The sequence below is a fragment of the Cololabis saira genome, chromosome 3, assembly GCF_033807715.1.
Source record: "Cololabis saira isolate AMF1-May2022 chromosome 3, fColSai1.1, whole genome shotgun sequence".
NCBI lineage: Eukaryota > Metazoa > Chordata > Actinopteri > Beloniformes > Belonidae > Cololabis > Cololabis saira.
In genome coordinates, this window is record NC_084589.1 from 37,997,027 (window position 1) to 38,021,996 (window position 24,970).

Genomic DNA, 24,970 nt, shown 5'->3' on the forward strand with positions numbered 1-24,970 from the left:
TTAAACTGTAAGCCATAATCAGCAATATTAAAATAATAAAAGGCTTGCAAAATTTCAGTTGATTTGTAATGAATACAGAATGTATGACATTTTTGCATTACAGAAAATAAAGGACTTTATCACAATATTCAAATTTTCTGAGACAGTCCTGTATATATTAATAAAATAAATATATACGGTATATTAAAATATATATGATATATATTCTATACTAAAAATGCATATATATATATGCCTTAGGTTCTTACCAACATGGTATTAACCATTAATATATATGCAGACAAAAAAAAAAGTGAAAGCTGAGTCAGCCGATTTTACATCGGCATGAAAAAAAATAAAATCATTCCAAGTTTAAGTTGCTCCTGACATCTCGCTGAGGCAGAACTCAGATAACGAAAGAGGAAACACTGTTGCTGATCAGGATGAGGTGGAGCCGAGACGCTGGTGCTGATTTACGAGACGTTTAGCCTCCGATCTAGAAACGGGGCGGGGGTTCCTGGTTCCTGGTTCCTGCTCACCTGCGGCGTCAGTGTGGAGCGGAGGCACCTGGCTCTCCCCTTCCTCCAGCTCGGCCTGCAGCCGGATGTTGACGTGGTTCACCAGGTGGGAGAACAGGGCCAGAGTGAAAGCGATGGAAGCGCTGTACTGCTTTGATCCTGCAGAAACAGTTCATCAACATGCGTTAGTAGGAAATGTGGACGAGTGAAGCACATTGAAGTTAAAAACACATGAAGACTGATGATGAGACCGTTTCTAATCATTTTTGTGTTTGAGGCCATACCTGTCAAGTTTTGGATTTAAAAATAAGGGACTTTTCCCGCTGCTGTCCCACCAGTCCAACCGAGGTCCAGTATTACATTTTAAGAAATCTAAAATAACTACCTACAAGCTACAATTATGTGCTCAGAATCTAACAGGCCGACCTTTGTTGACACTGAAATACTGTGTACTTCCTAAATGAAAAAGCAAAGGGGAATTCAAGCACATTTATTTATTTTAAATATTTTTCAGTTCATGTTCACATTGATGTGTGTGTAGACGGCGCCTTTTCGGTTGGTGCACCGTATGTGTGTTTTAAATACAGAAATGACACACAAAACTGAGGGTGCACCTTTCCACACGGCGCGCCGTATGGTCGTCAAAATACGGTAGTTTACATCGGCCAACCCCAGAGAATACGGAGGGAGACAGGCGGATCACATGAGCAGCGAAAAGTTGCTTTCGTCAACGAAAATTAAGACTAAATATCGTCGTCAACTTTATCACCGGAGGAAAACGAGATGCATCGAAAATGCTGGTCATGTGACAATAACAATAATTAAATATATAATGCAATATCATAGAGGATGCAGCTGCAGAGTTAGAGGCTGATGCCGTTAACGCAGAGCTCTAGGTTCACGTCAATTAAAAACGAAGTTACATAGAGAAACGCAGGGATCTGCTCTGGGGCTGGAGAAGAAGAAGAAGAAACCATCTTTGGATACACTTTCCTACATAGACGTAGAAAAAAAAAAACCCAATGTGTCGTCGAAAAAGAAAAAGATGGGGAGAAATGCGGAAAAATAAATATGTTGTAAACTCAAATTAGAGTCTTCTGTATCTGGAATGAATGTATTCTTAAGTCTATAAGGTAACAATATAATAATAAAATAACCTTGTTTGAATTGTAAAATGGGTTTGGCTAAATACAATCTTTGACTAAAACTAGACTAAAATGGTCCTGGACAATTCTGACTAAAATAAGACTAAAATGCTAATTTTTCATTTTTAGTCGACTGAAACTTGACACGACTAAAAGGAGAATGAACGTGACTAAAACTAATAAAAACTAAAATGATAGCTTGACCTAAAAACTAGACTAAAACTAAAATTGAGACAAGCTGACAGAAACAACAATAGTATCGGTGTGTGTTTTCAAGCATCTTGCAGATTCAGAACAGATGCAACAACTCTGATGCTTCAGCTCCCCCTTGTGGCCGCGGCGCGGCTCTGCATCTAGAGTGTGAAGCAGAGCAGACGCCGACCGGAGCTCCTGCACGACGGCAACCATGTGGAACAGCTTGAAATGTGCAAAAGAGAACTGTTAACTTGCAGATAACCAAAAAGCAGTACCGACCTCCCCTCTTAAGGCTGTGCACCACCATCAGACACGTGACCACCATCTTGAAGATGAGGTTGTCGGGCAGGACGGTGCAGGAGCTGTCGGAGTGCTGCGGGTGCTGGTGCTGCTCCTCGTCCTCCTCGCTGGGGCCGGGGTGAGCTCCTCCGTGGGTCGGGGGCGGCAGGTAGAAAAGCACCAGGTTGAAATCCTCCAGCACCGACTGGCAGAGCGACGTCAGCTCCATCTCCATCAGACTAGGAAGAGAGAGGAGGTTACAGTAAAACCACACATTCAACACCATTTAAAGCCTGCTTGTTCACTGAAGAGCTCAGTGGACGGCAGCATCGAGTCCAGCAGAGGACGTGAAAAATAAACAGCATTTTCCAGAGTGCACACCGAGGACTAGTCCTGTGTTGAGAAAAAAAAAAAAAAAAAAAAAAACAACTATTTTCCGATTCTAAATCGATTTTCATATTAATTCCTAAAAATCGATTCATATGTCTAAAGATCGATTTTTTTTCATTATTACATTAAAACTTAAACACATTTTTTTTGTTTCTGCCCAAAAAAGGAATGTTTTGTTGGACACGAGAATAACTGGTGATATGTTTTTGCCTTTTAAATATGTTTGGCTATGAAAACATTAAAGCTTTCAGTTATAATTGCATACATTGTCTATATTTCATTACTTGATAGACTGTCTTGGGGTCACATTTGCAAAAAATGCTAAAAACCCCAAATTCTCAAAAATTAAAAACCGAAATAGACCGAAAATGGAAAAAATAAAAAGGCAGTGTTAAAAAATAAAAGTGATTTCATACATTTGCTGCCCTGGATCTGTTTGATAATTCTGCTGCATGATGTTTCTGAAAAAGCAGTTCTATCAGCATTCTGGGAGGTGATTGGTCCTTACAGCATCATTAGCTGCTAATATTTGCTGACGTCTGACTCCAACCCCCCGACCAATCGGTGGCCTGTAGTGTGATGACGTCAGATACAGCCGACTCAGACGCTTAAAACCTCGGCAGAGTAGTTACAGAAAAGTATCTACTCGGCACGTTAGACCCCTGGTGGAAAAGAACCAAACCGAGCAGAGTAGGTACTAGTGGAAAAGTGCCATAAACCCCTCAACAAACGCTCAAGAAAGCACAGGCAGAGCAGCTCCTTTGGTTAAAACTCAGCCGTCTGCTGGGAGACGAGGAACACTCTCGAGGACGGAGAAAACAGATGGGTGGAGAGGGGAGTAAAAAGTAATAACAGGTAACATTAACTGAGGGGCGTAGTCTTCTAACAACTACAAAGCTGCGGGAGACTACAGAGACATTCACACCTTAGATTCTGTGACAAGGTGGATAAACTCCCAGTTGACAACACCAGGAGGGCCTGTCTTTGTTGCTTTACTGTTGTCGTTCCCATCACGCTGCAACAAACATTAAGCGCTTTCTTCAGAAATCCATCTTTCTACCCTACTACTGTCATTTAGCAGACGCTTTTATCCAAAGTGACGAACATCTGAGACACACACCATGGATTTAGGGTTAAGGCCTTGCTCAGGGGTTGCCATTGCTCCAGACCCAAGCCCACCTCTGTAGCCACTAAACTACCACGTCCCGACATTAAAACGAAGAAGTAGCAGGAAAAACAAGGAAGGATGCTACCAAGCAAGCAACCACATGTGTTGTGGTCCACGTCGTCGACCTGATGCTCGCAGACATTTGTGGAGATGCTTGTGGAGCAGGATTCCCGCTGCAGTGCAGCTCCGTCATCAGTCCCACACTGAAGCAAAGACCAGGTTTAATCCTGCAACTCTACACTCGTCTGTCAGAACTGACGAGATAAAAAATTTACAACATCCAAGGAAACAAGTCCAGGCACCGTCCGTATAATCACCTGGGATGTAATGATCCGGATAACCGAGAATCTAGAAGCAGATTTGATCCGATATGAAGTCTGGATTTTGGTTAAGATACAAACAAACTATATGGATTAATGATCGGAAATTAAAACTTCACTGAAAATTGTTGCCGTCATACGACCATAAACACGGATGACGGGACAGGCGATGCCGGTGGGGAGCAGAGAGGCAGCTCAGCACTCACCTGTTCTTGGGCTGCAGGAGGCTCTGCAGGTACATGAAGCTCACCAGCAGCCGCTTTATATCTTTGGATCTACAGAAAAGAAATCATAAGGCTTTAAGGACAACTTTAGGACATAACGACTTCCAATAATAAGTTTTCCACAATGAAGGATCTATTTAATGCATCTATGTTTGAGGCAACTGTGAGAGAACAATCATCCAAGAATATGTTAAACGGGAACAAAACAGTATTCATGAATCAGAGATGAGGGTGGGCTCTGAACCACAACAGACTGATGTTTCAACCCAACAAAGACATCACTGTTCTCTGTCCACATGGTTACAGAGTAAGTTAGTATTATTGGCTTCATTCTTCCAGAAGTCACGCTCTTCAGTCCTGCTTGTATTTGTTTTCCACTGAACTGGATCACGTTACTTCTGTTGGGTCGACAATCTAATTTACCACCAAGGGGTCATCAATCATCTAATCTCATCTGCAGATTGATGCCTCTTTCCCACCAGTGGTTGCTCTGCCTTTGTGTTTGAGCAGGACGCTAAATGAGTCGGTAGATAAGTGACGTTCCAGGCGAAAAAAATTTTGCTGAGAGGCAAAACATTTGAGACATTTGACTTTCACCAGTAACAATAGAAGAGGCATATTTTAACCCATGTGAAAAATGACCAGAAGACAATTGTTCACCCGCTCTGGGATCCAACAGGACTTGTTAGCGGGCTGTGATACAAACGTCAGAGTTTCCCCTCACCTTTGCCGAGACGGAGACAGCTTCTTCATCTCCTGCTTCTTTACCTGGTGGTACATCTTGGCAGCTTTGTCAAACAGGCGCTTCAGGTTGCCGTAAGCGCCGTCGAATGGCGCGTCTGACTGGATACTAAACAAAGGGATTCAACATCAGTTCTGAGTCACATTTGAAGGTTTTCCACCGTTTGTAACTAGTGATGCACCGAAATGAAAATTTGTGGCTGAAACCGAAAATAATAATAAACACTTGACCGAATAATACCGAATAATACCGCAGTTTTTCATTGATTTTGCCAATTTTTTCACCATTGCATAAATCAAATAAATGTGCAGTGAAATACCCGCTAGTCACAAATTGTCTTACTGTACTTATTGTATTTTTTCTCATAACCCTTTTAATTTTCTTCAAATCCAATAATCGGGTCGCGGTGGGGCAGGGCTGATCTCCGCAATTGGAAGCCTTGTATAATAATTGTAAAAATCTTGGTTATTTTCATGGAGGATCTCGTCATATCAATGTCAAGTTTCAGTCGACTAAAAGTCTGAGGATCTCGTATCGGTAGTACGGGCGCTTTTCTCTGCGCTGTGCGTCCCGTGACCGTCTCCATCACCAAGCGGCTTTCCCAAATCCAACTCGTGTCCTCTGCTTTTTCCCCACATCCAAGTATTGATCTGACATGCTGACATGTTTGCTGCATTTAACACTGCACGCCCCTCCCTCCACGCTGTTCGATTGCATCATCTAAACATGCCGTTATTAATTGTTCGTTTTTTTCCCCACTTATTCCACTGAACACCAAAAGTGTTTGTTTTTTTGCTATTTTCAGCCGAACAATTTCGGTTACCGAACATTCGGTGCATCACTATTTGTAACTGCACATTAATCAAATCAAACTTCATTCATAAAGCATTTTTCATACACTAGTAACTCGAAATGCTTTAAATAATAAAATCAACATTTAACATAGAAAAACTTGCACAGTCCCGATTAAAAACACACATCTTCACTTTAATACCCACACAGCACACAAATACCCCCCATAGACATGTCGTCTCTCACCAGCGCAGGTAGTAGTAGGTTGCTTCAACATTGTAGAACTTGCTCCCAGCCAGTGTGCCCAGTTGGTTAAAAGGCATTCCTGCAGATATATTAAAATAAAATAGACGAACAAGTTAATATTGATGAATTAAGTTAAATTCTGATTCAGATGACTTTATTAATCCCTTTGGGAGGTTCCCTCTCACTCACTCAGTACTGTCATATACAAGAACCAAGAAAGGAGAAATAAAACACCCCAAAAACCAACACCCATATAAAAGATAAAATAGAATTATATGAATAGAAAATAAATTAAAAAATAAATTAAAAAAAGAGGACTGAGGAGCATTAGATTGTCCACTGCTAGACACATAAGATAAAAGGATAGGTGTATGAAGATTTTTAGATGCAAATGTTGATATATCTGCACTAAAGAGCTTACCAACGAGTTTATTAGTTTAAATAATCCACTTTAGCCAAATTCACTATAACATGTACAGCTTCAGGCACGGGTGCAGATTTCTCCTCCATGATTTTTTATTTTCGGTCCCAATCGCCAAACCCTTCACAAAAATGTTGATTGCTTGTGAAGCACAAAGGCATCACATTAGGGCTGCAATTACACCTCGAGTACCTCGAGTAACTCGATTACAAAAAATGATCAAGGAAGTTCCTCTGCATCCAAGCCTCATTTAAATAAAAACATACATTTAAACTGGTTCTTTTTAATGTGACTCAACGTGCTAACACACGTGTCCCTTATAAAGCGGAAGAAGAAGACGTGGTCACGCTTCAGTGACAGCAACAACGAGAAAACGCAGCAAAGAGAAAGAAATAAAAGGAAGAGACAAGATGTCGAAGGTGTGGGATTATTTCAAATTAAAAATGAAGGTCAGGCCCACTTTGTGTAAGACTCTTGTTCTGAGTCCCGGTCCACAGCCAAGCATTTCTGTTGATAACGTGTTGGTTCTGAATGTGAAGTTGCACAATTTAAAAGCAGTGTTTAAGAATATTTTTTACTTTTGATACTTATTTAATGTCTCGGAAATGTTAAGTTTGAAATAATTGTATTTATTTGTATTGGAAAATTTAACAAACAGTTTACTAGTTTGCATTATACTGTTTATATTTCTGTGATTATACATATTTTATATATATTTTTATTTCTGACTTTTTAGTCTTTTTACCCCTCCCCTGCATGTGTGTGCTAAGTGTACTGCTGCCAACAAAAATAAGTTTCCCCACTGAGGGAAAAAATAAAGGATATCTTATCTTATCTATCTTATCTTTAGCTTTAATTAAGCAAAAGTAAGTTTTATCCGATTAAATCGATGGAATATTTGATAGAATAATCGATCACTAGGATATTGGATAGCTGCAGCCCTACATCACATATCTCGTCTTAGGTGAACACCTGTGCAGGATGAGCAGCCACACCTGAGGTTACAGTCACTCACCTACGTGTGGCATCACTGACAGGGCCTGATGGTAAAACCGCTCGGCCAACTGCTCAGCTTCCACCCCGGCGAGTTCGTTCTGGTACCGGGCTGAGGGGGACGCAAGACCAGAAAAGCATCTTAAATGACATAGCCACACAGTAAATAAAAGCTAAAATCAGAAAGGAATAAACAGACAGTCAAAGCATTTCCACGTGCATAAACTAATCCATCAAACCTCATCTGAGTTCTTGTATGCGGCTAAGCCAAGCTCCCCCCACACAGGATGACAAACACAAGCTGTCTCACACCTCTTCAGGCCTGGTACAGAGATGAACCCATTAAATATCCTATTAACGCGTTATTACCCAGATCTCCCAGGTAGACCAGGCAGCGATGGCAGGCCATCTGCGCCCACTCCATCTCCTTGGGAGTGGCAGACACCGGTTTCTTCCGACCTGCCGGGAACAATTATGCAAGTGTGAGAACAGCTTGGGGAACGAAAGCGGCAGAAATATGTTTACACATTTAGTCTGTTAGCAGAAATTAAGAATATTAATCACATAACACCTTGATACAAGGAAAAAGCAAGAGCTTTCCATGCAGGGCTCCAGACTGCGACCAATTAACTATTTTTCTGGAGGCCGTGCAACATAGTTTTTTAACTAGGAGCACCAGCGCGACTTACAAATCCACCCCTCTCCCCCGTTTTCTTCTTTCTTTCTTACATAATTTTGTGGAGGAGCGGAAGCAAGTGTCTGTGTGTGTGTATGTGCTTGTCATATGTGTCTGGATGCGCACTGTGAGGCGGGGGGTGCCAGTAACCATAGCAACGAGCAGCATTTTTAGTACGTGTGCACTGTGCGATTAGGAAGATTAGGGGTTACAGGATTCAGGAGTAGGTGTCAAGTAGAAAGTGCTGTGTCATTTGACCATAAAGTGATGCTATGAAACAAACTATATAGATGAGTTTTTGACAAGTAAAAATAATCCAGAAGCTCCTCGGTCAGTCCTGTGCCAGTTTCCCAAACTTCTGACAACGATAGTCAACGAGAGTCAGCAGGTGATGTCCCAGCACCAAAAAAGCCAAAATCTTTCCAAAATTTCAGACAAGAATGGCTCACTGCATGTACGTGGTTGAGATATTGTAAAGAAAAGAAAGTGATGTCCTGCATGTACTGCTCTCAGTGCGGTCCGAAATTCGCCAGGAAAACTTCACTTCAAACATGAAACGCTGTTTAAGCACATCAACAGCATCAGGCATAAATGATGCAGGGACAGATGCAATGATGGAGCAAAAGCGCCGCTGCCCAAATCATTTAAGAGGCAGGCAAGTAAAAATAGGTCTGCAGAAGAGGCTGAAATGACAATGAAATTCAATACAGCCTATCATATCGCCAAGGAAGAGTTGCCATTCACAAAATTCAGGGGCCTGATTGAACTGTTAAAAAAAAACAAAAAAAAACGGAGTTCAAATAAATCCACAGCATGTGCGCAGTTCATTGGTGCTATTGCTGATGCAATGAAAAAGCAGTACATTGTTATTACTGTAAATTGTCTGTAATTATTGCTAAATTATCAGTAATGCAGTTAATATAGACAAAATTATTCATATGTTTTGTCGATATAGATGCTCCTAAATTTTGTGCTGGTGCTCCTAGTGGAAAAAGTTAGTCTGGAGCCCTGCCATGTCTTTTAATGTCTCACTAAGACAGGACCAAACATTATCCATCACTGTAGGAATTCCTCAGACACATCCAGGCCTGCACAACACTGGGAACATCAAACAGCTTTGGCTCAGGAGATACCAGCCTCAGAAATCCTTTCTAACAAACAAAACTACTGCTTTTTAACCAGTATTTTACTTCAATGTGGTCTAAAGTACAAATCAGTCTGCTGAAGTGCTGCTGGATGTTGAAACGGGAAAAGTATGCTTCTGCTGCAGCCACACAAATCTACAATGTGACATCCTCTTAAAGGGAAGCGCGGAGGTTTGGGTGCTCCGTTCTGTGCTTGTACTTTGGAACATAACTGCTGTAAAATGTTTTATTCCTCTTGTTATTCCTCCCACTCATCATAATTTAGCAGCTTTACGAGCTGCAGCGGACACTAAATGTGAGAAGACAGAAGGGTAGGGGAGTATAAAACAAAAGCACCGGGGATCCTCTATATTGGAACTGTTCACTTCTTCAAACCTCTCTCATTCCCTCAGCTACCTCTTCCCGGTCACAGTCATTCTGGGATGCGAGAAACATCCCTGCCCCTTTGTTTGTCCCGTGTGGTGATGAGGCAAGGCAAGTGTATTTGTATAGCACAATTCAAAACAAGGTCATTCAAAGTGCTCAACATTAAAAGCGGCAAGACGCAATTAAACAGTAAATAACAAATAAAATGATAAGAAAAGAGGTCAAATAACAAAACGCACGAGTTGTTCAGATCCAGCATGTATTTTGGTCCAAGACCATTCAGGTCTTTGTAAACCAGCAGTAAGATTTTAAACTCTATCCTTTGACTCACTGGAAGCCAGTGTAGTGATTTCATGACCGGTGTAATATGGTCCAGTTTCCTGGTGTTTGTAAGGACTCTGGCGGCTCGTTCTGGATCAGCTGCAGCAGCCTGATTGATTTCTTGTTAAGGCCTGTAAAGATGCCATTGCAATAATCCAACCTACTGAAAATGAATGCATGAATAAGTTTTTCCATGTCTTGTTTAGACAGAAACCCCTTAATTCTAGCAATGTTTTTTAGGTGGTAATAGGCAGATTTAGTGATAAACTTTAGATGGCTGTTGAAGTTCAGGTCTGAGTCAATAATTACACCAAGATTTCTGGCTTGATTTGTAGTTGCCAATGACATGGAGCCAAGGTGAGCGCTGATCTTTTCCCTTTCATTTTTAGGGCCAAAAATGATCACCTCTGTCTTTTCTGCATTTAGCTGGAGAAGATTCTGGCACATCCACTCATTGATTTGGTGAATACAGTTACTCAATGAGAGTAGGGGACTGTAGTCATGTAGTGACACTGAAATATAGAGTTGTGTGTCATCGGCATAAGTATGGTAGGAAATGTTGTGATGTTCCATAATCTGAGCTAGGGGTAGCATATAGATGTTGAATAGAAGCGGTCCGAGAATAGACCCTTGAGGAACCCCACATGTGATCTTGGTTTTCTCAGACTCATGGTTTCCAATTGACACAAAAAAGGCACTATTCTGCAAGTAAGATTTGAATTGAAGCACCGTACCCACTTCCCACCCACTTTTCCAACCTGCTGAGAAGTATGTTATGATCAACGGTGTCAAATGCAGCACTGAGAGGGAGAGAAAGTAAAGGCTTCCATAACTGACCGATGAGTGGATCCGTGACGTGGGTCCAGTCGATGCAGTCCTGCAGCTCCAGCTGGTAATGTGACTGGATGTAGAGCAGCAGGTGTTGGTAGAAGCCCACGCCGGCGATCAGGTGGGTTCTGTAGGCACATTCCAGAGCACTGCGACTGTGGATGTGCTGGTGGAGGGAAGAGGAAGAAACAGGAGAAAGTTCAGGCATCAGACAGGCTCAAACTTCAGTGTAGGGGTGGGCGGTACACCGGTGTCATAGTCATCACCGGTGTGAAACTGCGCCACGACATGGATTTTGCAATACCGTCAATACCGTAATAAATCAATTATAAAATAATAAGCCTAAATAAGGCATTAAAAACGTCGGTGATATGCAAGGTTTGCTGCCGTGTTGTGACAGCAAGAGGTGGAAACACAAGCAACCTGTTTAATCACTTAAAAAACCTGCACGCCCGTGAATATGAAGAGGCAACCCGGGCCAAAACGAGCGCAAGTGCGACCAGTTGCTGCTGCTGGGACCGCTGCTCCGCTGGTGCTGCTGAGCAGCACCAGCGGAGCACGTCCCAAGACTACACAGCTTTCCCTGCAGGCATCGTTTATGCTGCTACACCTTACAACAAGAGTAGTAAGAAATGCAGGGCTTGAAGTATTCCGGCACTGTGCCGGATCTCCGGCGTACAGAGTTTTTTTTCTCGGCGTGCGAGTTTGACTGCTTTAAAAAAAAAAAAAAAAAGGTTTGAGAGAAAAAAAAAAGAGTCAACCGAGTTCGTCTACCAATGGAATGAGAGGAAAGCAGCTCTGGCTCAACCAAACTAACACTAGCCAATCAGAAGTAGAGCTGGGCGGGTCTTTGACGGCAGGGCGCAGAGCGCTGTTTCAACCTGCCGTAATACGAATCACCAACTTCAAGATGGAGAAAAATTAATGAATGTCGGCTTATAAGAATCTTTTTGCCCAGAAGAAAAAAAGAGTGACAAAAAAATACCCATAACCATGTTCTTCTCTCGAAAAAACACACCTGTACCGCGGGCTTTAGAAGAAAAAGACGCTACAGCGCGAGTCGGGATGCAGCGGCTCAGAAGAACAGTGGAATACGTGCGAGGCGGTGCTGAACTCCGCAATCTGAAGCTTTGTATAATAATTATTAAAAAAAAAAAGGGTTGCTACTATGTGAATATCAATTATCACGGGTTCTTTTTGGAACGTAACCCTCTCGAAAAACAAGGGATTATTGTATATGAATACTCATGGCATAAACCTGTCAAGTTTTGGATTTAAAATTAAGGGAAATTTTCCACCACCCGCTGTCCAACCAGCCCAACCGAGGTCCAGTATTACATTTTAAGACAGGTTTACAAAATATTTAAAATGTAATATAATAAAAATAAATATTATATATATATATATATATATATATATATATATATGTAAGATCTTTGGGTTTTTTGCCAAATAAATATGTTGAGAATGCATAATACTCTCCCATGTCTCTTTTTGATAAGGATACTACCATTTACTTATTATATTATAAAAATATTAACCTTATTCACATAAAAGGGACAGGACAGGCTACTCCTCCCAAAACGTACCAAAAAATACCGTGATATTATACCGTCACCGTTCAAAAGATGAAAAATACTGTGATATAAATTTTAGGTCATATCGCCCACCCCTACTTCAGTGCATGCCTAAAGAGCATATTTATGTACAGTAACCCCTCGCTATAACACGGTTCACCTTTCACGTCTCGCTGCTTCACGGATTTGCATTGTGCCTTGTGTTCTGCATTCTGATTGGCTAAACAGTCTCCTCGCTTCTTCACTTCCTGTGTCAATAACGTTGGTCGCTTAACAACAATGTTGAGAACGGCCAATGAGCTTCAGCAGCAGCTCAAGAACGGGACCCTTTGATGAATCGTTCATTACAGTCTCAAATATAATCGATGGTAGCATGTCGGTTTATAAGAATCTTTTTGCCCAGAAGAAAAAGAGCGACAACAACGACCCATAACTATGTTCTTCTCTCCAAAAAACACACCTGCACCGCAGGCTTTAGAAGAAAAAGTCGCTACAGAGCGAGTCAGGATGCAGCGGCATCAGAACAGCAGTGAAATACGCGCCAGTCACAATTCGTCTTACTGTACTTATTGTATTTTTTTTCATAATCATTTTTCATTTTCTCCAGTTCAAATCTAGTTACTCGGGTCGTGGTGGGCGGTGCTGATCTCCGCAATTTGAAGCCTTGTATAATGAAAGGTTGCTACTTGGCGGATTTCACCTATCACAGGTTCTTTTTGGAACATAACCCCCGCGAAAAAAGAGGGATTACTGTACTTTACATTACTGTACTTCGGTCAAATTATAGGCAACAGGAAAGTGGTGAAGGCGAAAGTAGAAACAAGTAAAAATATGATGCAAAAATAATGGAAATTGAGTGATACTATCAGAATATGAAGAGCAACTGATAAGGCCAGTCTTAAAACATGAAAACACTGAAATAACAAAAGCTAAAATAACTTTTAAGACAATATAAAAAGGCTTAAGCTATAATAACAGATGTATCAGTGTCATAACTTTTATATCAGGAAAAATGTAAATAAATAAATTCAAAAATGTATTGATTGTATTGTATTGTATATTGTATTGATACTGAAATTAGTAGAATTATTATAATGATAGCAGTGACTGAAAATATATTACTAATGTATGGTTTTATTAGTGCTATTATAGTGTATTAGTATAATTATAGTGTTATTTATATATTATGAAAATATGCATATATAACTGATGTGTGTGTGTGTGTGTGTGTGTGTGTGTGTGTGTGTGTGTGTGTGCATGTATGTGTATTATTGTTGTTGTTGTTTTTATTATAAGTGTAGTTATGCTAGGAATGTATGACTGTATGTATTTATGTCTTAGATCTTATCATTTATGTAATATTTTATGTACTTTATGGACCCAGGAAGATTAGTGGTCGCCGAGGCGGCAGCTAACGGGGATCCATCCAATAAACAATAAACAACAAACAAAAGAATCAGCACGTCAGATAGTTTTACTGCAAAGAAAATTCAACATATCCAGGATTTCTTTAAAGCTGCACCCGGGATCTTAACAAAAAGCCCAAAACTGGAATAAAACTTTCATGCCCATCCCAAACTACGCAGAACCCCAGACCCCCCCAGAGTTAAGTGCGTCTGAGCTGTAGTGCACAAGCATGGGTAAGTTACTCTGCAAAGGAAACCCGGGGCACCAGAGAACAGGTATCCTGCTCTCACTCTCACCTTCTTGTTTGTCTTGATAACCTGGATGACCTCGTAGTAAACCTTCCTCCAGAGCAGCTCCTCAGCCTTGCGGCCGTAGTCCACGGGGTGGAGAAACATCAGCTTAACACAAAGCTCCCTCAGCCTGCAAACACAAACAAGATGCACGTGTGAATGTCGGCAGCAGCCGGGTCACTGGTTAGACAGGTAGACCCGTGAGTCAGCCGAGTTTCATGTGAAGGGAGGGGCGATGGCTGAACTGAAACAGCAACCTAGTCAGTCCCTCTATGTACAGTCATGTTCAGGAATATTAGATGATCTGATTATCTTTATGAGGTTTCTAAACCAGGTCAAAACAACCTCAGATGAGCAACAACACATTTCAGTGTCAATTATACTTCATTCAGACACCTTTAAATTGGTCCTAAATGGCAAAATGAGGGCAGCTTTGACGCACTGGCTCCCCTACTATGATTCGGGATCATCCTTTTATTTGTGTCGAGTCTGAAATACAGCAGCATGTTTGGCATGTTGTGACTCCAGGGTACAGTAGTTGAGATAATTAACAAAAGTGGCCGTGCTACACACACAAATATCCACCTTACATCACAGCAGTCATTCAAGAATGCGACATATTTAAAGAACAGATAACAGGAAACTGGATCAACACCAAAATCAATGACATGGCGGCTGCTTGTGTCTGTGGAATAAGAGATTTCTGTGCAGATTAGAGATGCTGATGCAGTCGTCTATGACTGAGGAGTCTATAGAGGGGAATCGTAAGTTATTAATATGTTGAAATTCCTGAGAAAAATAACTGCTTAATGTCAGTGATTAAGTAGCACTGAGTTTCGTCAAACGTGCACAGCAGGAGTGGGCCAGCCAGTCAGCACCTCTGACTCATACAGGCAGCAACAGCTTATCTGCGTCAGCTTCTCCTGATTCAGGGTCAGGTACGGCTATAAAATTTAATTTTAATCATGATTACAATTTTGATTACAAACCATTTATAAAAATAATGTGAAAGTAGACACAATTACCTTCTACATAGTCGCTCTCTTGTTCTGAATGACAGCCTAAACTCACTCAGCCTTTATCCATAACTGAATATCCAAAAAGGTAGTTCAAAAATGTCAACCTTTTAGATTTCCATCATGTCTCCAAACTCAATAACTAATCGTTTTAAACAAATATGATTTGAATATTATGCGGAATAATTTTAATTGTGATTTCTCCCTCCTGTAGTGTTGCTAAAGTGTTAAATAAATGTTTTTTGTGTCTGAAAGCAGTAAAATTAAACTAAAAACTAACCTCAAATTAAGAGTGTCTGCAAGCCTTTCAATCCCAAAGCCAAAAAACAAGATGATCATCACAGATCCACGTCCCCTGGATTACTGACCCCTCTGCTCAATTACCACACTTGGTGAAATTAATTTTGGGAATGAATAGATGCACTTTGGGTTTAAAGCAGCAAATTCCAACAAGGTCAGATGCTGTGTAGCAGCGATGGAGTAAGAAACCTACTAATTTATAAGCCATTTGCACCTCCTATTATCATCCCAACTATAAAAGCAGGCAAATAAAACTTCATGAAATGTCAAACAATTTATATTGTTTGACTCATATGCAGTTTCAGTTTAAATGTTATTCATGGAAACCCCTTTTAATGCAAGTACTCATATATTTTGGTATTTTACTTTTTATAGACTTTAAGAGTAGCCTAACACAGTTATCCAGGATATTCCAGGATCTTAAGGTTAGTATGCAGGCGTCCTGATTTAGTGTCTTTAACAAATTGCATGTAAAACAAACAAAAAACCAAGCAGACGAGGATACCAAAAAGTTCTGCTGAAGCAGACTATGGCACCCTTTTCTATATTTGTCAGCACAGACATTCGTTATCATGTCTCTTTTCACATGTACTTCCAACTTCCTCTTGCTGGCTTTGAATTTAAAGTAGACTGCGTCCACTACAAAAACAACCACGACAGTAATGAATGACTGCTTAAATTATACTTCCTCACACACACACACACACACACACACACACACATCAGACGTGAGAACCAGCTTTGCACGCTTTCTGAAAGCTTTCTGGACGTGGAAATGTGAGTTGAGAGATGCTGCAGGGTGTTGGCAGCCCCTGCCTACGAAAATAGGGCTGATCATAAACATGACAGCAGCTGCTGGGAGAAGTGGACGTACTTGTTGCGCAGGCTGATGTTCTCCGGCTTGAAGACCTCTCTGTAGGACGACTTGCTGCCGATAATCACATCCAGTTTGTGGACAGACTCGACCACAGCCCTGAGTGGAAAACAGTGAGAAGTGTGAGTGGTGTATTGTCTTATAAAAAAAAAAAAAAAAAAAGTGTTTTTAGCTCACTTCTCTAAAACACTAAGACAGGAATATCAGACACAGCTCAATAACAGGAGGCTAAGCAACAATAGCACCAAATGATGGCGGCTCCACTATGACTTTTAGTTGTTATTTACGTTAACAAGGACACATTGGTATAGTGATAAAACCACAGTTACAACAGGTTATTCGTAATATATGTTAGGGATGTCCCGATCCGATCAAGTGATCGGAAATCAGCTGATTGTTTCCGACTTGATCGAAATCGGACGTTGCATCCCCATCAGGGATCGGATCTATATTTTATTCTCATTATTTGGATCAGCGCATCAAACAGATGATGGACACCCTGCTACCGTGAGGAAGATTGTAGGTCACTTCAAACACAAACATTTTATTCTTTAAGCCAGAAAAGGACAGTAAGAAGTAAGAGAACAGTCTAAAAACCACATTACTGCCTTACTAATGATACTTTTATTTGCTTATTTGTTTACATGCCTGCAGGGTATTTTAAGTTGGGCTGCTGCTTTTATTAAATTCAAATTTGCACTATTTTTACTAGTTACAATTTTTTTTTTTTTTTTTTACAATTTGGTGCTATTACTAGGCAACAATAGAATAGAATAGAATAGAATAGAATAGAATAGAATAGAATAGAATAGAATAGAATAAGCTTTATTGGCCAAGTATGAACATGCCAGACAGGGAATTTATTTTCGTTTTTTTTTCGCTCACGGACCCCAGATTTAAATAGTTACAATTGGTCTCTACAATTTGCTATTTGTCTCTTAAGAGACAAATGACTCTTATTAACATATATACAACTTCATTTGGATTATTGCAATGGCATCTTTACAGGCCGTAACAAGAAATCAATCGGGCAGCTGCAGCTGATCCAGAACGCTGCCGCCAGAGTCCTTACAAACACCAGGAAACTGGACCACATTACACCGGTCATGAAATCACTACACTGGCTTCCAGTGAGTCAAAGGATAGAGTTTAATACCTTACTGCTGGTCTACAAAGCACTGAATGGTTCTGGACCAAAATACATGCTTGATCTGTTACCGGTAGTTCCCTATGAAGCTCCCAGACCCCTGAGGTTCATCTGGATCTGGTTTGTTGTGGTTCCAGAACCAGAACCAAGCAAGGTGAGGCAGCGTTCAGTTATTCTGCTCCTCACCGGTGGAACAAACTTCCTGTAGACCTGAGGTCTGCTCCAACTGTCAGCTCCTTTAAATCAGGCCTAAAAACATTACTGTTTACTCAAGCGTACTCTTAAATTAAATACTTACCTGCTGTACTCTACTGCCCTTACTTTTAACAACTTGTGCTTTTTATTATTTTACTTCTTTTCTTATCATCTTATTCATAATTTTATTCAATCTTATTTGTTATTTACTGTCTAATTATGTCTTGCCGTTTTTAATGTCAAGGTAAAGCACTTTGAATTACCTTGTGTTGAATTGTACTATATAAATAAACTGGCCTTGCCTTAAAAGTGAAAGGTGCAGCAGTATGATGTATATATGGTTATTGAAAGGTGCATTGTTACAGCATATGATTGTGGTTATTACTATTATTATTATTATAGCACAGTGGTTGATTACTCTGAGAGAAGAAAGAAAGAAAGAAAGAAAGAAAGAAAGAAAGAAAGAAAGAAAGAAAGAAAGAAAGAAAGAAAGAATAGCACAATTAAAAAGTGAAAGGTGCAGCAGTATGAGGTAGACATGGTTATTGAAAGGTGCATTGTTACAACATATGATTGTGGTTATTATTATTATTATTATTATAGCACAGTGGTTGATTACTCTGAGAGAAAAAAGAAAGAAAGAAAGAAAGAAGGAAGGAAATAAATAAAGAATGAAAGAAAGAAAAATAAAGAAGGAAAGAAAGAAAAATAAAGGAAGAAGGAAAGAAAATAAATAATAAAGAAGGAAAGAAAGAAAAATAAAGAAGGAAGAAGGAAAGAAAAGAAAGAATATCACCCAATGCGTTTCCACTGTGACGTCCAGCTGTTATTTAATTTAAAAGGGACGCAGTGTTGTCGTGATAACGCACAGTTACGGCAGAACAAGTCATTAGTAACACATTTATACGTATTCGTGTGTAAATATTCCCCCGGCTGCAGCAGCAGCTAAAGCGGCACAATAAGGCTGGTTAGCCCGGATCAGGCGGCCCGCTCCGGTTACCTGTACAGCCGCTTGATGAGCAGGACCTTGGCCTCCGGCTCGCTGTCCTGGCTCGGTCCGCTCATATTAGCGACGGGCCGGTGCGGTTGGGTCTCCCAGGTCAGCTGCAGCGCTCCGACATGGCTCTGTTGTTGCTGCCCGTCCCGGCCATCGCTGCCCAGGCGGCCATTACTCCAACAGCAGCGACCGCCGGATATCGCGAGACCACGAGCGCGACCTCACGAGATTACGACCGGGTTGCCAGATATGGTCGACAAGCAAGCGCTCCTTATTTCAGCGGTGTCAAAAACACTTAAATATTTGTATACTGTGATTACAACTGTCAGTTTATGCTGAACCACCTTGTACTTGTCAATATGATTTTCCTTCCGTATTCATTATTTAAGTACTTTATTTATTCATTCGTTTATTTATTTTTCCCTCATTTCTTTTTTATTTATTTATTTATTTTCTTCCTTTCCCTTTATGCAATCTCAATTTAATAGGTGTGATTGTTTAAAAAAAATAAATACATTTTTTTATTTATTTTTTTTACTTTATTTAACAAGAACAATGACAAACTCAGATGTAAATATAAATAAATCAGATTGAGAGAACAATCACAAAAACACATACTGTAAATGCTCCCCTTGCAGTCGAGTTGATTACAACTGTCAGTTTATCCTGAACCCCTTGTACTTGTCAATATGATTTTCCTTGCTTATTTATCCTTTAAGTACTCATTTTACATGCATTCGTTTATTTATTTCTTCCTCATTCTTTTTTATTTCTTTTTATATTTCTTTATTTTTCTTCCTTTCCATTTATGCAATCTCCGTTTCATAGGTGTGATTTAAAAAAAAATGTTTTTACTTTATTTAACAAGAACAATGAGAAATTCAGATGTAAACATAAGTACATCAGATTGAGAGAACAATCACACCTCCTATTAAATTGGGATTGCATAAAGGGAAAGGAAGAAAATAAATAAATATAAAAATAAATGAGTAAATAAAAAAGAATAAGGGAAAATAAATAAACGAATTGTTAACTAAAGTAAAAAAAAAAAAGATCTACAAACCCGCATTTAAAAAAATCCCAATAGAGACCGCGTGGATATCGCGAGACAAGGAGCACGACCTCACGAGATTACGACGGGGTTGCCAGATATCGTCTTCAAGCGATCTGCTACATGATACTGGGAATGTATTTGATTTTGCATCCTTTTTGAACAAATATGGTTTAAATCGTCTTGCAGAATTTATGAAGGTTTGTAAAGCCATTCCCTTGCCACTTATTCATTTGATTAAAAGTGCTCTAATGTATGGAGACAGCAGTTCCTGTGTTAGTTGTTGAGGATTATGGATTATTAGATAAAAAATGTCATAACAAGTTTATAAGTACTGTCTTTAAGTCGAGATCATTTAATGACTATCACAGAGGGTTATATTCAGACACTTCACAGTCTTTAAGTTTGTCTACACTAGAAAAAGCCCACCCAAATTATATCAAATGGCCCATTCCCCCCAAAGTCAAGGAAACTCATTTTAAATTCACCAATAAAATGTATCCAACCGCTGAATTTTTGAGACAAAGATTTAAATTTGAAGTTGACCCCTGTGCTTTTTGTAATGAATAAATTACATAAATTGTGTTCAATAAAATAAAAAAAAGATATGGTCTACAAGCTCTCCTTATTTCAGCAGTGTCTAAAACACATAAATACTTGTATACTCTGATTACAACTGTCAATTTATCCTGAACCCCTTGTACTTGTCAATTTGATTTTCCTTCCTTATTTATTATGTAAGTACTCATTTTTCATTAGTTTATTTATTTTTTCCTCATTCTTTTATTTATTTATGTTCTTCCTTTGCCTTTATGCAATCTCAATTTAATAGGAGGTGTGATTGTTTTTTTTTTGTTTTTTTATTTATTTTTTACTTTATTCAACAAGAACAATGACAAACCCAGATGTAAACATAAGTAGCCTACATCAGATTGAGAGAACAATCACACCTCCTATTAAATTGAGATTGCACAAAGGGAAAGGAAGAAAATAAATAAATAAATAAAATAAATAAATATAAAAAGAAGAAAAATAAATACACGTATGAATAAAAAATGAGTAGATCAAAAATATATGGCCTACAAGTCCGCATTAAAAAAAAAAATCCCAATAGGCGTCTTGACATTTTACACTTTTAAAAATACACTGATGGTAAAATAATATTTTGTTAAATGTTATGTACACTGACCGTGGGATGGTGATGAAATAGAATACATTGCAAAATATGATAAATTTAGTTGTGACTTTATTTCCTATTCTGTGTATAGATTTTCCCTCCAATTCTGTCCACGTGATAGTTTTGTATAGTAAATATAATTAGATCCGCTGGGATTCCCGATTTATTTTACTTTTTGCGTGTGTACAAACTTAATAATAATTGATGGGAAAGTACGGAAGCCCTAAAGGGTCATACGTGCATACATTGTATTTCCTCCGTTTTCCCGTGATAACGAGATGATTAATTTGAGATATCAAGAAAACAAAACCTACAAACCAATAAAGAGTCATACATACATTTTATTTCCTCCCGTGGAAAGTTATCTCCTTATCACAAAGTTTACATACCCTTCATTAGTACAGTGTATGGTAGAATTGCCTTTTTTATGACGTCATACAAAGTCAAACGTTTACACACCCTTTATTAGTACAATTTGTGGTAATAACACTATGAAGTCCTCTTCTTTCCTAAGGACATGGTCAACGATCTCTGAAGGAGAGAAGTGTTAAAGATGCAGATGAATATCCCACGGTGACAAACATCGATTTAATTTGAACAAGTCAGGGGTGAAACTGTTCACCCATCACCCACAACATATTTTATTTCCTACGTCATCCATCTGTGCTCGGTGCCAAGGCTGAGATAGATGAGGACTTATCTCACAGGGAGGAACAAACAAAGCCTAGCAGAAACCTTGAGGAGGACCTCCACCTGCCCCCACCTGGGTAGAACTTCGGAGAGGAGAGGCATCAGAGGCATCAGAGGCATCAGAGGCATCAGAGGCATCAGAGGCATCAGAGGCATCAGAGGCAATGACCAGGGCCAGGGACCAGGACCAGCCCCCCAAACCCCTGACAGGTCATCGCCCAGCCCAATCCGTTTTAGTCCCCCATAAACCCCCCTGCAGAGCGGCCAAAGGTTCGCCACCTAGCCCCGCTGGTCCCTCCGGTCCCTCCACACCTCCATCATATTCTATCTCTGCAGTCTTTTTTTTTTTTTTACCTTGTATGCATATTAATGGTTAATACCATGCTGGTAATAACCTAAATCATATATACACGACTGTCTCAGAAAATTAGAATATTGTGATAAAGTTCTTTATTTTCTGTAATGCAATTAAAAAAACAAAAATGTCATACATTCTGGATTCATTACAAATCAACTGAAATATTGCAAGCCTTTTATTATTTTAATATTGCTGATTATGGCGTATAGTTTAAGATTAAGAGATAGGATATTTGAGTTTTCTTAAACTGTAAGCTATGATCAGCAATATTAAAATAATAAAAGGCTTGCAATATTTCAGTTGATTTGTAATGTATCCAGAATGTATGACATTTTTGCATTACAGAAAATAAAGGACTTTATCACAATATTCAAATTTTCTGACAGTCCTGTATGTGCATTTTTAATATAAAATATATATACAATATATTTTTAAATATGTCACATATATTTAATAGTATAGAATACTAAGAACAATAATAATAATAATAATAATAATAATAATAATAATAATAATAATAATAATAATAATAATAATAATAATAATAATAAATTATAATTTTTTTTGTCCTGCCGATGGAGGCCCAAAATTTGTGCGTCTTCCATCGCAGGACCCTTTCATACCCACACTCACCGACAAAGACATGGACCCTCCTTCACTCACCCCGGGGGTGTCCAGCCTTGCCAGGTAGCCCCCCGGGCGGCACGACGAGCCCCGCCAGGACTCGGGCACCGCGACCACCCTGCCCCAGGGAACGCGGGTGAAGTAGTTCCCCCTCCCGCCCCTGGTGTTGAGTGAATGTGGCTAATGCAATGTCTCCGCAGTCTGATGTCTGATGTGTGGAGGGTGGAGGCGGCGAGGATTACGGCAGTCCTGACTTTTCCCAGGACAAACTGAGAACCTGGTTATTACAAGGTTTTAAAATGTCTGTACTTTTAGGTGACAGAAGGAGTCAAAACACAGAGAGTTGCTCTTTAAAAGATCTTTAAATATACTAAACATACGGTACCTTGTGTGCCACAGACTGCTCCCAAACACGAGGGGGCAAGTAATAATATCTCTGAACCACTTAAGTTGGCTTTATTATGTGTCTGTAGCTGAGGAAACATTTTTAGTTAATGATTTTATCACCAAACAACCCCTGGATTTTATGTTTGTAACTGAAAGTGGGTTGGATCAAAGCAACAGTGCAGCTGTTGTCATGGAGTCGACCCCCCCGGTTATAGTTTCATCAGCGAGGCCAGAGTGAGCAGGAGAGGAGGGTGGGGGTCGCAGTCCTATTTAATGAATCATTTCAATGTAAGAATTAGACTCCTGGAAGTTTTCAGTCTTTTGAACACGTGGCTGTACAGCTGAAGGCCTCGTCCAGAGTTTCTGAATGTTTACAGCCCCCCCCAAAAAAATACTGTGCAGACTTTTTTAATGACCTCAGTGAACTGCTGTCTATGTTGATTTTGACCGTGTAATTATTGTTGGTGATTTCAACATCCATGTGGACAACCCTCAGGACAAATAGGACTAAATATCTTAGTAATACTCTGGACAACTTTGGGCTGACTCAGCATGTAAGACAGCCCACGCAAACGAAACAATTACATGCCACCACAGAGCTTCAATCTAAACATTTAAAAACCACCAACCAGGCCAGAAATGTGGGTGTAGGGATGGAATTCTGACCGGAATTTGGAAAATCACATTAAGGAAATAAGAAAGTCAACCTTTGATTATTGTAACAGCATCTTTACAGTCAACCTTAAAAGTCAGTTAGACAACTGCTCCAGTCCTCACTAAGACATAAAAGTGGACCACATTAGTCCAGCTCTGAGGTCTGAGGATAGACTTTAAAGTTGTGATGCTGGTTTATAAAGATGTGAATGGTCCCGGACCAGAATGCATCAGTGATTTCCTGACCCAGTATGAACCTTCCAGACCCCTCAGGCCATCTGGATCTGGGTTTTTATCAGTTCCCAGAACCAGAACCAGACATGGAGAAGCTGCGTTCAGCTTCTATGCTCCACATGTCTGGAACAAACTCCCAGAATGGATCAGATCAGCTGAAACACTCAGTTTATTTAAATCCAGGTTGAAGATTCACCTGTTCTCAGCTGCATTTGAATAAAACACATCTGCACTGGTACTTTTAAGGTTGAGTTTCAAAACTTCATCATATTTTAACTACTGATTTTATCTATTGTTATTATTTATTTATGTTATTATTCATAATAAATCCGGCTTTTTATTTCTGTTAAGACATAAACATAAACATTGACATAAACTCTCCCGGCGTGGTACAATAAAATTCACCCCCCCCCAGAGTTGTCGTGGGTGTGAAATCCAATGACTGAGACTAAAATGGTTTTATGAACCAGGTTGTAAATATGTTTATTTCTGCTCTAAAGTTGGACATTTTAACACAGGAGTCAACGGAGACTGACTTGCTGTTGCAACAAGCCCCTAGCGGCCAGGCGAGGAACTGCAACGAATCTTGGCCTCAATGCGGAAGTTAGATGGTTGGCTCTTGATTTGGATAAGTGGAAGTTAATGGATGGAAGATGAATTTGAGCTTTAGATTCTCAGATAAAACCTCTTTTCTTTTTATACAGTAACAGATTCATCTTCAAGGGTGTGAACTCCCCAAATGACTATAATGTAACAAAGTTTATCTAGCTGGGGACCCCAAAAAGCTAGAAAACACATGCATTTTTTCTTTAAAACTTGTGACTTGTGACAGATTCTGTGCATCAGACTGGCATTTTGTAGGATCTTTTTTCCTTTTTGTCTGTGAATCTTTGATTTTTTTGTGACTTTTAATCCTTAGATGGGGGTGAAATGTTTAAAAATTAAAAAATTCTGTTTAAAGTTTAAAGTTTGGAGTGGTTTTTGAACATCTTGTAACTTAAAGTAAGCCTGTTCAAGCCCCACAAGTTTCAAACCTTAGTTTGCCAGAATGGGACTCGTGTTTGGACGTTGTGGGAACATGCAGATTAACCGAAACCCTCCTTTTTTTGTTCAGGATAACTTGGAGATAATGATATCTTTATATAAACCTGAACACAGATGTGATCAATTAGAGCAAATGAAAGCCCTGTGCAGAACATTTTAATAATGCTTCCCTAATTCAAGAGCAAATAAACACAAAATGA

At 39.6% G+C, this 24,970-nt stretch overlaps 1 protein-coding gene across 1 annotated transcript in view; it reads right to left on the reverse strand.

Annotated features, from left to right (window-relative positions):
• Positions 1-18,736, reverse strand: part of smg5 (SMG5 nonsense mediated mRNA decay factor) — a 32,361-nt gene extending 13,625 nt beyond the window's left edge. The window contains exons 1-11 of the mRNA XM_061717442.1: positions 18,555-18,736; positions 16,213-16,311; positions 14,029-14,152; positions 10,758-10,914; positions 7,782-7,871; positions 7,435-7,524; positions 5,999-6,077; positions 4,943-5,068; positions 4,201-4,269; positions 2,117-2,355; positions 519-656 (exon numbers count right to left, since the gene is read on the reverse strand). Of these exons, the coding sequence (XP_061573426.1) occupies positions 519-656; positions 2,117-2,355; positions 4,201-4,269; positions 4,943-5,068; positions 5,999-6,077; positions 7,435-7,524; positions 7,782-7,871; positions 10,758-10,914; positions 14,029-14,152; positions 16,213-16,311; positions 18,555-18,619 (1,276 nt within the window). The 5' untranslated portion in view covers positions 18,620-18,736. The remainder of the gene's footprint in view (positions 1-518; positions 657-2,116; positions 2,356-4,200; positions 4,270-4,942; positions 5,069-5,998; positions 6,078-7,434; positions 7,525-7,781; positions 7,872-10,757; positions 10,915-14,028; positions 14,153-16,212; positions 16,312-18,554) is intronic.
• Between the last annotated feature and the right edge of the window lie 6,234 nt (positions 18,737-24,970).